We start from the raw sequence: 15,496 nt of genomic DNA, 5'->3' as shown, positions 1-15,496 counted from the left end.
TGCTGTGGCATAGCAAATGGTTTTATTACGGTGTTGAGTCCCTGAAATGTGTCCATTTCCAATTCCTCCATTTCCCCTCATTCTTGGGAAAAACACAAGTCTGGAAGCGTCCTACGGCAACTGGTCAGTCAGGTCGAAATGAAGAAATCAAAAAAGGGGAAACGTACTGGAGCAGAAAATTAGAGGCAGGGGCGAGGATGAGACTGGTGAACACTGGGTACCGCGGGAAGGCCTTGTCCGGGACGAACCCGAGGGGACCAGGGACAAACCAGGAGTTCCCTGACGAAGGCAAGAGCCCGAGAGCCCCACCTCCCCTTCCCCCACGCAGGCCCCAGCCGGGCCTCAGCTCCGGCGCCGCCACCGCCCCTGTTTTGTTTCCATGGCGACAGGCAGCGCGAGGACCGCTCCAAACATAACGCGCTTTGGAAAACATGCGGCTCGGGGGACCCCCCCGCAGCCCCCGCTCGGCACAGAGACCTGAGGGGGCCCGGAGTTGTCGAGCCCACGTGCAGTTTGGCAAGTGCCCTCAGCGCCCAGCAAGCCGCACTAGATGCCCCTCTCCCAGGCCCTCCGCGTCTTCGGCGGTTCGTGGCTACGCTCGGCAGAGGCGCCTCTGGCCCGCATCCCTGCCCCCTTGCGGGGGCAGTCTCAAGAGGAGACCTCGACCGCGCGTCTCAGAAAGCCGAGGCTCCACCTCCTGCAGTCCCGCCACCTCTCCGGCTGCGAAAAACGGCTCCTCCCCAAAGGCCTCCCCAGATCCCCAACCCCCAGTGGCCAGAGAGGCAGTGATTAGGGGCGGGTCCCAGCTGGGCAAGGCGGACGCTTATGAGAAGGTGCTTCCGGGCCAAAGAGTGTGCAAGATGGCGGCGCCCATGGAGCTATTCTGCTGGTCAGGGGGTTGGGGACTGCCGTCGGTGGACCTGGATAGTCTGGCAGTGCTGGTGAGGGATGATGCAGGCGTCCTTTGCGATGCCTTGGAGGGCCGGGGAGGGTGCTCGAACTTTGCTGGGAGCCTAAACGCCAGCATATTGAGAGAAACTGAGGCAATCAAAGGCCGATGTGCCCAGTGTGCCTCACATTATGATTTCCTAGGATAGAGTTACGTAGCAATGGAAGTAGGTTTGGTTAGGGTTTCAGAAGATGGGTTTTAGACCTTGCTTATCCACTTCTTGGCTGTGTGACCTTGAGGTAACCCCTTCTGAACGATTTCAGTAATTTAGACTTGGCATTTGTGCCCTCTCAGCCCCCTTCACTCTCTTTTTCGCTAAGAATTTATGGAGTCTAGTTTTCGTAGATCAGACAGCAGGAAAAGCTTTGAAACTAGACAGACTTGCTTAGCTTCATTCAACCTCTTCAGGAATAAGAAGCATTTAGTATGCTTTTTTTGAGAAGCTAAACATTGCATTGCAGTAAGATTTTAACCCCCGCGTTGAAATTGTTTAAAGTAAGGCAAACACATAAGCGGATAATAAAATGCCCAGGTGTATGATGTAAAAGTAGGAACAGAACACAGAGACTTCGAAAAGTGAGTCAGTACTTTCAGGAACAGGGAAGTTATTGAGGAAAAGCTCTTGAGAATAGGGTTTACAATGTAGATGGCAGAAGGGAAGTTTAAAGATTTTCTGATGTGTAATCATGGATATGGATGTGAAACATGTCCACAATCTCTCTGAGTCAGGTTTGCCCATTTGAAAATGGGAATGACACCCTCTTTCTGCCTCTCTTCTTGGTATAAAATTGCTAAGAATAGACCATGGCACTGCATTTACTGAATAAATATTTATTTTCTTGGCTACTTTGTGAAGTCATACGCTGGCCTCTCTACCTTCTGCTTGCTTCCCTGCAGACCTATACCAGATTTACAGGTGCTCCACTGAGGGTACACAAGATCAGCAATCCTTGGCAGAGCCCGACAGGTATACAGTGTCCCTGTAGGGAAGGGAGTATACAAGGGGAGGAGTAGGAGACGGGACTGTAATGCAAATAAGCATGCATAGGCAAGCTAGGATCTTTCTTAATACCAGGAACTCTGCCTGCCCTTCGAACCAGTGATGGAGAGGTCATCTCAGTACCACACAAGATCATCACCCATCTTCGTAAAGAGGTAGGTGGCTTGAATGGGGGCTGACAATGAAGGAAATCCAGTCTATCCAATGTAACATTTATTGACACCAGACACATGCCAAGCAAAACAGGGTGAACCAGAGCACCAAAGAATAATATGGGGAGGGATAAAGTGACTAGCAGTTGGCCAGACTTAAGGGGTTGAGACAGACGGATTTCTGAATGCTGGGCAAGGAGGGAGAGAAATCTATATGTTGATAATGTAAAAAATAAAGAGTAGAAAACAGCATTTGGCTTTGGCGGGGGCGCTAGAAAGGAACTTCAAAAGAATGGGCATGATAGTGCATGCATATAATCCCAGCACTTGGGAGAGGCAGGATGATCAGAAATTTAAAATCACCTTTGACTACATAGTGTGTTTGAGGCCAGCCTGGAATACATAAGAGCTTCTCTCAAAAAAAGTCACAGGGCAGTGCTGGAGCACACCTTTAATTCCAGCATTCAGGAGGTAGAGGCTTAGGTTGGGAAGTTTAAAAGAGAATTACAAGAGATTGGAAGCCTTAGCTCTGTTCTTCTATCATTGACTGTGATATTGGACAGGTGATTTAACATCTCAATGCAATAAACTCTGGTTTTTGTTTTTTAAACATGTATTTCTATTGTGTTGGGGGAGGGGTGTGTATATGCATACATGCTGTGGCCTGCTTGGGGAGATCAGAGGACAACTTGTTGAAGTAAGTTGTCTCCTTCCACCATGGGGCTCTTGGGATGGAACTCATGTCATCGGGGTTGATAGCAAGTACATTGACCTGCTAAGCCATTTCACCATCTAAAACGCTTTACCTGTAAAGCATACTTGAAGAGATCTGGCATTCACAGTGTTGTTCCAAGAGGGAACAAAAAGTCCTAAATATGACCCTCTTTTTTCATTTCTACTTTCCAGGGAGCTGGAAAAGTAATGGAAGTGTAGAGACCCAGAAAAACAGAGCCAGATAAGCCAAAGTTCCTGGCAGGACCTGGGGTTACTGCCTTGATACCTTGTGTATAAACACAGCCTTTTCAGTTTCCAGAGGGTTTTGTCCTAAATTATTTCCAAACCTAGCCACATCAAGGGAAAAAGATTACTGTCTCCTTCCATAAAGGAGAAACTGAGGTTCAGGGAAATTTAAGAATTTCTTAGTATTTGCAGGGCGATACTAAGGGATGGAATGAAGCCTGGAAAGGTAGGCCACACCAAGAAATGGAAATACTGATGGGCTATATGTGCAGTAATGGCACATAGACTTTGGAATGAAGCAGAAGAGCTAGCCAAGAGCTCGGCCATGAGAGACAAGCTGGAGATGGGAGTGGCTGGCCGTAAATATCCTGGGTTCAAGGGGCTAAGGATGGTGCCCCCTAATTTCTGAGTCATGGGCTGAGCTCCAGCCTGCAGTTGAGCTTTGCTTTGCTAGCTCTGTGGTGTCTGGATCAGGAAGTTACTGTTAGAATGTTGCTGTCAGTGGGCACACTGCCAGCTTTCCGTGGAAACTCTGGGAGCTGCTCCCACTTTGCGGCCAGGCCTTCTTTCCTTCCCCCAGCAGGCACAGGACCTTGACAGACAGTGGGCTCCAAAGCCCAGGCTTTCTGCCAATAGCAACAGGCTACTGGCCGGGCTGAGGCAAGGAGACCTCAGCAGGAAAGGCTCCCTATTCTACCTCTAGTATGCTCAGAGGCTAGTGTGGGGTTGTTATGCTTTTTCTACTGAGAAAGTCCCCCTGCAATCCTTCAATATTTACCTCATGAACATTTCTTCCACAGAAGTATAATGCCGATTATGATCTGTCAGCTCGGCAAGGAGCAGATACCCTAGCCTTCATGTCTCTGCTGGAGGAGAAACTGCTACCTGTGCTAGTGAGTACATTCAGACCTAGCATTCACAGCCTGCAAAAAAGGAGTCAGACACACAAACACATGCTCAGAGCAGCATGAGACTTAGAACCCCATCCTGTGATAGGCAGGTGCCTGGCTCAGACCTCTTTTCTGTCTGCCCAATCCAGATACATACTTTTTGGATAGATGCCAAGAACTATGTGGAAGTGACCCGAAAGTGGTATGCAGAGGCTATGCCCTTTCCCCTCAACTTCTTCCTGCCTGGCCGCATGCAGCGCCGGTACATGGAGCGTCTGCAACTGCTGTGTGGCGAGCACAAACCAGAGAGCGAGGAAGAACTAGAGAAAGAGGTAGCTTTGGGATGTAGGAGATGAAGCTCAAAGATGATGGCTACAAATGAGTATCCACAGTGGGATGTGTCCCAGCTCCCACAGCCACATGCCTTGTGTCTCTCTCTACAGCTATATCAAGAGGCTCGGGAGTGCCTAACCCTTCTCTCCCAACGTCTGGGCTCTCAGAAATTCTTCTTTGGAGATGCGTGAGTCTGACTCCAAGGGGGAATAAGTGGATGTTTGAAGAAGATACAGGTTCAGAGCCTGGGCTGCAGTGTGAAAAAGAGGTTCTTAGGACGGACACTGGCTCTGGTGACAGGATCCTGTGTGTGGGGCTAGAACCTCCTTGGTGGTACAGGAGGGTGGGATGGGAGAGCAGCCAGGCGCAGATCGGCTGTGGGCCACTCAATGTGTCCTTTATGCAGCCCTAGGCTAGAGCTCCATTCAGGGCCAGGCTGGCGCCACCTGGGAAAACTCCTCTTACCAAATCCAGGGCTGGGTGTCCTGCCCTTCCCTTGGTGACTCTTTGCTGCCCAGAGCCTACGCACCAAAGCAGACTTTTCCTCTTGCTCCATGTTGACCCTTCTGTGCAGTTGTCTACTTCCATCTCATCCTTCTCTGTCTCTCCAGCCCTGCATCTCTGGACGCCTTTGTCTTTAGCCATTTGGTCCTGCTGCTGCAGGCAAAGCTGCCCAGTGGAAAGCTGCAGGCCCACCTTCGGGGGCTGCACAACCTCTGTGTCTACTGTACCCACATCCTTAGCCTCTACTTTCCCCGGGATGGAGGTAAGGAGTGGATGGAGAGAATGGGCTGGATCCAAGGACTAGCTCCCTTGCCCACCTTCCTTCCTTGCTCCCTAGCTGAGGTACCACCTCCATGCCAGACACCAGCATGCCCTGAGACTGAGGAGGAGCCATACCGGCGCAGGAACCAGATTCTGTCTGTGCTGGCAGGGCTGGCAGCCATGGTGGGCTATGCCCTGCTCAGTGGCATTGTCTCTATCCAGCGGGCAACTCCCACTCGGGCCTCAGGCACCCGGTCCTTGGGCATGGCTGAGGAGGATGAAGAAGAATGATGTGTTCATGTTCTCAGGACCCATTTTTCTACTGTCATGCATTCCACATGCCTCTTTTTCTCCCCATTGTTGGAGCAGCCAAAAATGGGGTGCTATCCCCAGAATAAAGCTGTTTACACTAACTGGGATCAAATATTTTCTCCTTTATGGGGCTGCCATTTCCCTAGCTGCTGCAATGAGAATGCATAGGTGTAGGCTTACCCACTGTCTCTTTGGTTCTAAAGCTGCTTCAGCCCTTAAACTGAGTGACATTGCTTCTCTGCATAGGTCCAACTTCCACAGTCATCCCCATCTTTTTCTTTATATTTAGTGAACTCACCCTGACCTAGGCCTGGTTTCTACAGACAGCTTGTGCATTGCACACACTTTACAAGCATGGAGAATTGAGGAGATGCTAGGGCTTCCCTCCCCTACCATTATACTAAAAAGAAAAATGAGACACCCAAACCACTGTCCCTCCATCTGTGTCACTGTAAGGTCACCCAGGCCCTGCTGTGCCTTCTTTAGTCACAAACAGCAAGGAACTAACTCTTTCCTTTTAATGTCCATGCTAAACCCAGGTGCCTGCTTGGGTATCTGTTCTGTCACTGTCGACGCCACAGGTAAGTGTGAATGGAGTAGCCAGGTGAGATGGTCTCCAAGAAGCCCAGGTCAGGATCACTGATGGTTAGAGGGACATCCTTAGAGGAGCTGGAGAGAAGAAAAGCTGAGACTCAACCTGCTGAGGCCAAGCACCCCATATAGCTCAGGCCCAGACCTGCCCTTGTACCCAGCTTACCGGTTTAACACGACCACAACTGCAGAGCCATCAGGGCGTATCAGTGCCACTGTTTCCAAGTCATTCTTCTTACTGGCTACCAATCCCACTCTCTGGGATCCTTCAGGAATGAACTTGCTGAATGTGAAGACAGGCATCATGAGGGCCTTGGCTTTCCTGGGCAACACTAATACTCTTAAGCCTCAACAACTGTGCTGCTGGGCCTTGATCCTGTCCTCCTGCATCACGACTCAGTCATCCTGGGATTATCTAGGCTCTGATGCCACCTAGTCACTTCCTGCCTACATGGTGCAATAGGAGTGTGTCCCTCCCAGGGTTCCTACCCTGAACACCTCCTTCACAGTACAGGATGATGTAAGCCTGATACAGATGATAGGCATGGGATGGAATGGGGATGCCCACTCCCCCACAGCCCCTACTCACCTGAAGTGGCCAAGATGGTAGAACATAGGCTGTTTGTAAAATGTATCTTTGGGGATGTCTACAATAATGGGGCTATCAACAAAGTTTCGGACCCAGTTGGGCCCTCCTTCAGGATTCAGGGCAAGGTTCCAGTCAGTCCATCCAACTACGTGGTAAAGGAGATTCTGTAGTAGAGGCAAGGGTAAAAAGGTAAAGATGGGTATACCTAGAGAAGATGGCTAAGGATCACATATGGGGGCTAGGAGTGGTTTGCTCCTTTGAAGGAGTGTTCTGTCTGTCTAAGGAAATGAGAATTGTGAAGATGGAGGCATATTAGGGAGCTGAGAAATTTGAGGCAAATACGGCTGCCCGGGCCCCAAAAGTGATGGGGGGTATACATGTATGTGAAGGAAAAGGTAAATGTGGCATCCTTCAGTTGCCCCAAAGAGCAAGCTAGCAAGCTATCTGAAAAGGAAGGCCCAGCTGCCTAAGACTAGAGAGGGGATCTCGATGGTCTGCTCTGGGACAGGGCAACACATGGCTCACCGTAATGATGCTGTGACTGTACTGCATCCCTCGATCCCAGGAGCCCAGCCGAACACTCTGTTCCCAGAACTTGGAGCCCACACAGGCCTCTGAAGCAAAGAGCATTGTGTTGGGGAATAGGCGGTGTGTTTCCCCTAAAGTGGCTTTGGCTGGAGCCAGAAAATCCAAGTACCAGTGTACAGCAATGCCATTAACATATTTAGCTGCCTCCGGGTCTGATAGTACCTGCCCAGAGAGAAGAAGGGAGCATCAGGGAAAGGGACCCACTGACCACAAGCCCTGAACAGAGGGGTGTGAGACAGGAACCAACCATCCTGAGAAATGGGTGGTGGGATGAAAGAACTAGAGGGGTTAAAGTGACAACAATAAGAATTCATAGGGCCCTTGAAGTCCAGAAAGGGTAGTGCCCTGGGCAATCAGATCCAGCCTAGGGTGTCTAGGAGTCAAGAATTGGAGCTGATAAAGTGCTTGCCATGCAGTTGAGGACCTGAATTTGATCTCCAGCACTATATCCTAGCACAGGGCAGATGGGGACAGGTGGACCCCTGGGGCTCAGTGGCTAGCAAGCTAGCCTAATCAGAGATTCAGAATCAAAAACCAAAACAAAGTAAACACACCAAATTCAGCAGCTCTTGATGAACTGTCATTTAAGGTTCACGCCTTTACCTTCATATACAAAAAGGAGTGAGTGGCTAGGTATGGTATGTTTCTTTAATTCCAGCACTTGGAAGACAGAGGCAAGTAGATCTCTATGAGTTCAAGGCCAGGCTAGTCTATATAGCCAACCAGAGGTATATAGTGAGATCCTGTCTCAAAAAAACAACAGCAAAAAGTGCAAGGAGTAAGTAAGGGGTAGGTAGTGGCTCATGCCTATAATCCATGCACAAAAGGCAGTAGGATGACCCAGGCACAGGGAAGACATTTTAAAATTTTAGCCAGTCATTTTGGATGGAAGACTTGGGTCCACTGGGACACCCCGAAAAGTTTTAGGCCTTACCACTTGCGCCCAGCGGGGCAATAGCAAACGCTGATCATCTAGCATGAATAGCTGGACATCATGAGAACTGTTGGCAAGGGCTGGCCCTAGGTCACGGGCAATGAAGTCTCTCTGGTGTTCAGCAGTGAAGCCCAGGCATTGGAAGGGATACCCAGTAATGAGCCCTGCAGAAGGTTCATTCTCCACTGTCACTGCCCAGAATTTTATCTTGTACTTAGCATAAGCATCCAGAAACCTGGCAATAGAGAAAGACCATAAGTGATCAAAGCCAAGAAAGTGGACCAAGACCTTGGGGAGTAGGTAAAACTGACAATCTGAAAAGCACAGCATGTCAAAAGATGAGCTGAAAAGCAAATCTAGAAGTGGAGCAGGTCAAGGGGTAGAATATACACCAAGGTGTCCAAAGGGAGATTGGCCCAGACCCCATGGCCCCAGGGATCCCTTACTTGACAAAGTAATTGGCCCAGGTCCAGTGATAGATATCCCCTGGCTGACCCTTGAGAGATCCTTTCCCATTCACTTTTCCATTGGTCTTGAGCCAAGTTGGTGATGTCCAGGGACTGGCAAAAAGTGAAATGGGGCGTGGGGACATTTTCAGGGCTTGGTGAATCAGGGGTATCTGGAGATGAATGAATGTAGTGAAGAGAGAGACACCCAGAGTTGGAACACAAACTAGTTCAACCAGTGCATCAGGTCCAACCACCAGCCCCCACCCTCCTGCCCCCAGGTCAAAGAGGCTTCAGAAGGTTCTACAATGATCTGCAGACAGCTCAACCTGGACCTTCCCAGGCCCCAGACAGCAATACCGATAGGGCTGAATCAGCCAGGATGCCCACCTTGAGCTTGGTGTCTTCTTCTGGGAGGCTGAAGTTGGATAATTGGAAGTCATTAGGGGTGTCGGCATAGGTGTAGACACGAATGGAGAAGTCACAACTGGCCATGGGTACCCGGATGATGTTATATTCAATTCCTGCAGAAAAGGATGGCCAACATAGGAAAATCTGAATCAATAGGGCAGTATGGAGCCAAGTGTGGTGGCACCATACCTGTAATCCCATCTCTCTGGAGGCAGAGACAGCCAAGGTAAGACCCTGTCTCAAAACAAGCAAGCAAGCAAACAAACGAAAACAAAATTTAAAAGGCAAGTATAGAAATTGGCTTTAATCACTTGTTAGTCTTCAATAGGGTCTCATTCAGAGCCAGGGTCTGGGCATAGAATTATGAAGACCAGAATCTAAGTGAAACACAAGCTCATTCTGAACATGCGTTTTCTAAGTCCTTAGCAGAATATCAAAAAGGCATGGTGGTGCATCCCTGTAATCCCAGCACAGCCAAGGCTACACAGAGAAACCCTGTCTCAAAAAACCAAAAAGAAGAGGCGATCTCATTTCAGTGGCACTGAGTCAAGAACCAATGGCCTGATACACTTGGTGGTATATACTTGTAATCCCAACACTTGGGAGTCAGGAAGACTAAGAGTTTGAGGCCAGTCATGGCTACATAGCATGTTCTAGGCAAAAGGGATCTACAAAAGGGACTGAGAAGAGGAAAGAAAGAGAGGCTGGGACTGTAGCTCAGGTGACAGATGTTTGCCACAGATACATAAAGCCCTGAGTTTGAGCTCCAGCACTGTGTAAATTGGGTGTGATGACACACACCTGTAATCCCAGCACTCAGGAGATGAAGGCAGGAGGATCAGAAGTTCAAAGTCATCAGAAGTTCAAAGGTGAGGTGGCACACACCTGTGATCCCAGCACTCAGGGAGGCAGAGGCAGGTGAATCTGTGAGTTCGAGGCCAGCCTGGTCTACAAAGCAAGTCCAGGACAGCCAAGGCTACACAGAGAAACCCTTCTCGGGGGGGAAAAAAAAAGTTCAAACTTCATCATTGACTACATAGTGAATTTGAATCTAGAATACAAGAGACCCACTCACAGAGGGATAGAGAAGGGGAGAGCAGAAGAAAAAGAAAGGAGGCAAATGTCAGGGAAATCATGAAAACCAGTAAAAAGACTGGCAAGATAGTTCAGGGTAAGAGTGCCTGGTGCCAAGCCTGCAGAACTAATTCAGTCCCATGGTAGTGGGAGGAGACGATGGACACCTGCAAATTGTTCTTCGACCTTCACGCCCATGCTCAGCACATAAAATAATAAAATGCAATAAAAATAAAAAAAGTGATCCTGCCCTTCCTCACCTTCACTGGAGAAGTATGATTTCAGCAACAGCTTCTGGGTGGGGAGTGAAAGCGCGAGAATGTTGAGAGCAGTGGCATCTGTCATTGCGCCTCCAAATCCCTTCACCTTCTGGAACTTCTCTTCTGGCTGCAAGGTTAGCAGGAGCCCTGGGGACACCATTGGAAAAGCAGAGAACTCAGTGTATGTAGGAGCACATACTGATCACTGGTGTGACCTTGCGCCAGGGGACCTAGCTGGTTTAGTGTGAGAAATAAAGTGTCTACCTGTGCCAGTGCGATTGGCCTGAATGGACCCAACACTCAGTTCCATCCGTCGTCCACTTCGAGTACTCTCATAGCGGCTGAAGGTACCCAAAGCAGGTAGGGTCAGGGGGTCAAGAGAGTCACAGTACGTTGCATTGCAAACGCAGACCACTGAGCTGTAGCCAAAACTTTTAGGGATGCAGGGTTGAGCACCTGAAGGACAGAGCAAAAAACAAGCATCAAAGTGGGCAGATGGAGTGGGCATGCTGGTTAAGGAGACTAAACAATTTTTCTTAAATCTCTGCACTGTGCACCCAGCTAAAAACTGTCTTGGACACTCTAAAGGAGTTATAGAGGCCCCACTGAAAGTTCACCAGTACAGTGGAAGCCTTCCAAAGGACAATAGGGCAGAGGAATTCATGCTGCCGTTTCCTCCTTCACTCACTTACCATGTGCCCAGGAAGCTGCCTGAAGTAGAAAGAATCCTATGAGCCTGGCAGTCATGATGCCTGCCCCACCCTAGTATTTGAGATTCTCCTGAGAACAGAATGAAGAATGATTAGCAGGTAAGACCCTCTCTACCCTGCAACCACTCTCCCGGCCAGAGTTTAGCTGCCTGTGGATGCCCACAACATAGTCACCCTCCTTTACTGGTGATCAGACAATGCCCATAGACAGTGGATGTGTTCCTCTTCGCAACCGCTGTGTTAGTGAGTTTCCTGCCCTATCCAAAATGGCTCTCTTCACTCTTTTCCTCATTGATTTCAACCTTCAGCCCTCCCTCCAACTGTGCCTTAGTCAAAGAGTCATGATGGCCTGAATTTAAAAACAAAAAACCTGCTATTCACTGAATTCCATAATCTGGATGAACAGAATTACAGACGCAAGGTTGACAAGGCAAACTGCAATCCCGCCTGCTTACCTTTTCAGGTCTTGAAAACTTGAGCTCCTCAGGGTCAACGAATGAGGAGAAGATTGTGGGAGTTCCAGAGTCTTGAGAATATAGAAGAGCTACTAAATATAAACAGGAATGTAGACAGATATCATAGCTGGACTTGTAAAGCAAGTTAATTCCGGTTTAAGGAAAGGACAAAGTCACATGATGACTAACACAGTCACGTGATACAGGAAGTGAAGCAACTGAAGCCATTTTTGTAATGGGCAGCTGGGTTCTTCCAAGCTGTTCATTCATTACATTCCCTGTGAAATTCTGAAAGGCTCATGTGGATGACAATTTAGGAAGAGGATTCTAACGAGGATTTGTGTGGAAAGCTGAGTACAGGTTCCTAAATGCAAGCGAGAGGGGACTTCTAGACTCCAAGAGCCTCTGCATTCGAATGGATATACCCACACAAAGATATATATATATATTACGTAATTTAAAAATAAAAGCAAAATTAAAAAAAAAACCCACACATAAGACAATCTTTGCTTTAAAGAGACACATGAGTCAGACATTTTTACAAAGTTACAGATGAAGATAGAAAGAACTATCACCAGGAGTGCTTAGAGGACTTCCTGAGAGGAAGGGGCCCCTTTACAGAGAAGGTAGAGGCTCGTACAGCAGTGTGCAAGGAGCTGCAGTGTGGTTCTGGGTGTCAGGACTGAAGGAGGAAGTAGTCCCCACTGGCCCTTTCTGGATTACCTTGTTTCATCAGCAGATGCTGGATGGAAAGCTATTTATCTTTCCCGAAAGCCAGTTTTCAGAAACTGGAAAGTGCTGTATAAAGTTATATCTCTAGTGGACACAGAGGGCTGTCTACAGGGTTTCTTTGTGAACATCAAATAAGATTTATTGGCAGTGACACATACAATGTGATCTGAGTAATCCTAGGGCTCTAAGCTTGTTTCCTCACAAAACAGAGACAATAGTACAATCCCACAGAGGCATTACTAGAATTAGCAAGATAAGCTGAGTGAAGCTCTTAATTAGGTATCAAGAGCATTGTGCTTGCCAAATGAATTATGACAGGGAAGTCTTTACCACATAACCTCTAAAATTGATAACTTATCTTGGGTTCTGGCAGTATTTAAATATAGTCTTTAGGAGATGTGCAGGGTTTGAATCCTGGCAACTCACAATCATTTACTGTTTGGTTATCATGTTAAGAATCAGTAAATTAATTCCTCCAAGCCTGCTTCTTGTCCATAAAAAAGAAGTGATCATGCCACCTCATAGGACTATTGTGAGATGGAAGGGCAATGAGGTGTGGGGCTAGAACAGTGCTTCACACTGAATGTTGAAACTAAGCCTGCCTGTGTTAATGTGGAGAACCTTCAAGGAAATGTTTAACCTGTTGTAGGCAGTCTCATAGCCTTCGCAGTATCCATTATGTCACAGGGAAAGGTGTCAACTTGTTCTGTTTGTACCCACCCTTTTTAAACTCCAAGAACTGTCCAGGAACTGTCCTTTCTGCGTTTCAAGTCCTGGAATTAAAGTCCTGTACTACCATACAGGGTAAAATAAGTCTTTTTGTTTGTTTGTTTGTTTGTTTTGAGACTGTGTGTGTGTGTGTGTGTGTGTGTGTGTGTGTGTGGCCTTGGCTGTCCTGGGCTCACTTTGTAGATCAGGCTGGCCTTGAACTCACAGAGATCCACCTGCTTCTGCCTCCCAGAGTACTGGGATCACAGGTGTGGGCCACCAGGTCTGGCTTCCAAAATGGGTCTTTTAACTCCAGTTTCTAAGACTAAGGATGTACTTACTAGTTTGTGGTTATGGGGGTATTGTTTGTTTCATATTTGGCTGTTTTGTTTTTCTTCTTTCTTGAATTAGGGCCTCATTGTAGCCCAGGCTAGCCCGGAATTTGTAGCAATACTTATGTCTCCATCTCCAAGGTTGCAGAAATGTGACATCACACCCAGGATGCCAGATGTCACTCCCTCTGGGCACACACATAAACAAAAACAAACCATCCTGTGACACAAACTCATAGTCCTACATAGCTTTTATGTCTACTTTAAAGCAGCTGCAATCAGTTGGGGATAATCTGTGAGTTATAGCTAATCTTACACAGAAGCCTAATTTTGTTACAATAAGAACTTGATTTTTGAGTTGGCAGTGGTGGCGCATACCTTTAATCCCAGTACTTTGGAAGCAGAGGTAGGGGGTCTCTGAGTCCAAGGCCATCCTGGTCTACAGAGTGAGGACAATCTGGTTGTTCCAGGACAACCAGGGCTACACAAAGAAACCCTGTTTTGAAAAAGAACTTAATTGGGGAATGGAGAGATGGCTCAGAGGTTAAGGGCACTGACTGCTCTTCCAAAGAGCCTAAATTCAACACCCAGCAACCACATGGTGGCTCACAACCATCTATAATGAGATCTGGTGCCCTCTTCTGGCCTGCAGGTTACAATGCAGGCAGACCACTGCATACATGATACATAAATAAATCTTTAAAAAAGAAATCAAATTAAAAAAAGAAAAAGAACTTAATTTTTTAGTTTTTTTTTACTTTAAAAATATATATAATTTTTACTTTATGCATTGGTGTTTCACTTTATGTATGTCAGTGTGAGGGTGTCAGATCTGCAGCTGGAGCTACAGGCAATTGTGAGCTGCCATGTGGGTGCTGGGAACTGATCGAAGTGCTCTTAACTGCTAAGCCATCTCTCTTCAGCCCCACTTTTTTTCTGGTGTTGTATAAACACAGGGTTTTGCAGCTGGGCAGTGGTGGTGCACACCTTTAATCCCTGGGATACAGAGTGAGTTCCAGGATAGCCAGGCTGACATAGAAAAAAAAACAACCAACCAACCAAACAAACAAAAAAAACCAAAATCTTACTATGTAGCCTGGAGTAGAACAGCTATGTAGACCAGGCTAGCCTCAAACTCATTGAGATCTGACTGCCGCTGCCTCCCAAATTCTGGGATTAAAGGTGTGTACAATCATTCCCAGATCATCTCTTTATAAATTGTCTATTGTGTGTATGGTGGGGGAGGAAAATGATGGCATGAGTGTGCAGGTCAGAAGACAACTTTGTAGAGTTCGGTTTGTTTTTTTTTTTCCATCTTTACATGAGTTTCAGCAATGGTTGAGCTGTCTGACCCACCTTAACCCCTTAAAAAACAAACAAACAAACCTATTTTGTTGTATTTATTTATTTATTGTATGTGTGTGCACTTGCCCAGGTGCTCTGGTGTGGCTGTCAGGGAGGGACTAGGTCCTCTCCTTTCCACTGTCTGAGTTTTAGGGACCAGACCTAAGCCTGGCTACTCCACGATAGTGTACTCAACTAAGCTCATTAGACAAACACAAGCATCTTTGCAACTGCTCAAATCTGCTTCTGCGATACACACCAGAACTGCAAACAACTTGGGCAGGAAAGGGTTCATTTCGTTTTACCACTCTCAGACACAATTCATCACGATAGGCACGTTCCCCAAGGCTTGCTCTGCTTGCGTGCCTTCTTATCCCCAGGACCACCTACCTGTCCGAGGTTAGAATAGCACCACGCAGTGCGCTGGACCCTATTACGTCAATCAGCCATCAAAAAAATGCTCCACAGGCTAATCAGGAGACGATTTCTCAAATTGGAGTCCCTCTTCCCAGAAGACTAGGTTTGTGTTAAGGTGACAAAAACTAACTAGTACAGCAACTAATAATGATAATGGGATTGTTGAGAGCAAACGCTGGGATGGGAAAAGTTAGGACACCAAACACAGTAATCAAATCTGCCTGAGGTCTAATCAGGGAAGAGCAGCCCCAATCGGGGCCTAAAGGAAATCCCAGAGAACGGAAGGACACTATAGGGAAGTGAGGACGCGGTTTGAGGGGTGGGGCAGGGATGGAGCCAGGGGCGGGGCCTGAGGCGAGGGGGCGGGGACAAGGTGAGGTGAGGTGAGGACAGTCAGGAGACCCGAGGCGGGTGGGAGCTTGAAGCTGGAACCAGCTGGAGGAGGGGTCAGGTCGTGAGACCCAAGGAGGGTGAGGGGCGGAGAAGGGCATGAGGTGGGCGGGAAGAGTTGCAGTACCAAAATGCGCAGGCGTGAAACTAGAGG

The 15,496-nt window shown here is 47.8% G+C and overlaps 2 protein-coding genes across 4 annotated transcripts; one reads left to right on the top strand and one right to left on the bottom strand.

The window, feature by feature from the left end:
• Positions 1-416: 416 nt before the first annotated feature.
• Positions 417-5,462, top strand: Mtx1 (metaxin 1). 2 transcript variants are annotated; one of them, XM_055620576.1, is made up of 8 exons: positions 417-941; positions 1,847-1,916; positions 2,025-2,104; positions 3,862-3,954; positions 4,101-4,283; positions 4,395-4,471; positions 4,896-5,050; positions 5,126-5,462. In XM_055620576.1, the coding sequence occupies exons 1-8, from the start codon at positions 432-434 to the stop codon at positions 5,338-5,340; spliced, it is 1,383 nt and encodes a 460-aa protein (XP_055476551.1). In that variant the 5' UTR covers positions 417-431; the 3' UTR covers positions 5,341-5,462. The 2 variants fall into 2 exon arrangements, with proteins under 2 accessions (XP_055476551.1, XP_055476545.1); XM_055620570.1 differs by having other exon boundaries at positions 4,896-5,462.
• Positions 5,463-5,865: 403 nt separating this feature from the next.
• On the bottom strand, positions 5,866-14,947 carry Gba1 (glucosylceramidase beta 1). Of its 2 annotated transcripts, XM_055620555.1 has the most exons (12): positions 14,926-14,947; positions 11,420-11,511; positions 10,947-11,034; positions 10,519-10,710; positions 10,255-10,401; positions 8,900-9,033; positions 8,510-8,682; positions 8,064-8,298; positions 7,067-7,291; positions 6,542-6,705; positions 6,119-6,235; positions 5,866-6,030 (listed from the first exon to the last, which is right to left on the bottom strand). In XM_055620555.1, the coding sequence occupies exons 3-12, from the start codon at positions 10,999-11,001 to the stop codon at positions 5,925-5,927; spliced, it is 1,548 nt and encodes a 515-aa protein (XP_055476530.1). In that variant the 5' UTR covers positions 11,002-11,034; positions 11,420-11,511; positions 14,926-14,947; the 3' UTR covers positions 5,866-5,924. The 2 variants fall into 2 exon arrangements, with proteins under 2 accessions (XP_055476530.1, XP_055476522.1); XM_055620547.1 differs by lacking the exon at positions 14,926-14,947 and having other exon boundaries at positions 11,420-11,588.
• Positions 14,948-15,496: the final 549 nt, after the last annotated feature.

Source organism: Psammomys obesus, unplaced genomic scaffold, assembly GCF_907164565.1.
Source record: "Psammomys obesus unplaced genomic scaffold, mPsaObe1.curated_primary_1811, whole genome shotgun sequence".
NCBI classification, from domain to species: Eukaryota; Metazoa; Chordata; class Mammalia; order Rodentia; family Muridae; genus Psammomys; species Psammomys obesus.
Note: the sequence above shows the minus strand (reverse complement) of the source record. Positions and strands in the feature narration are given on the sequence as shown.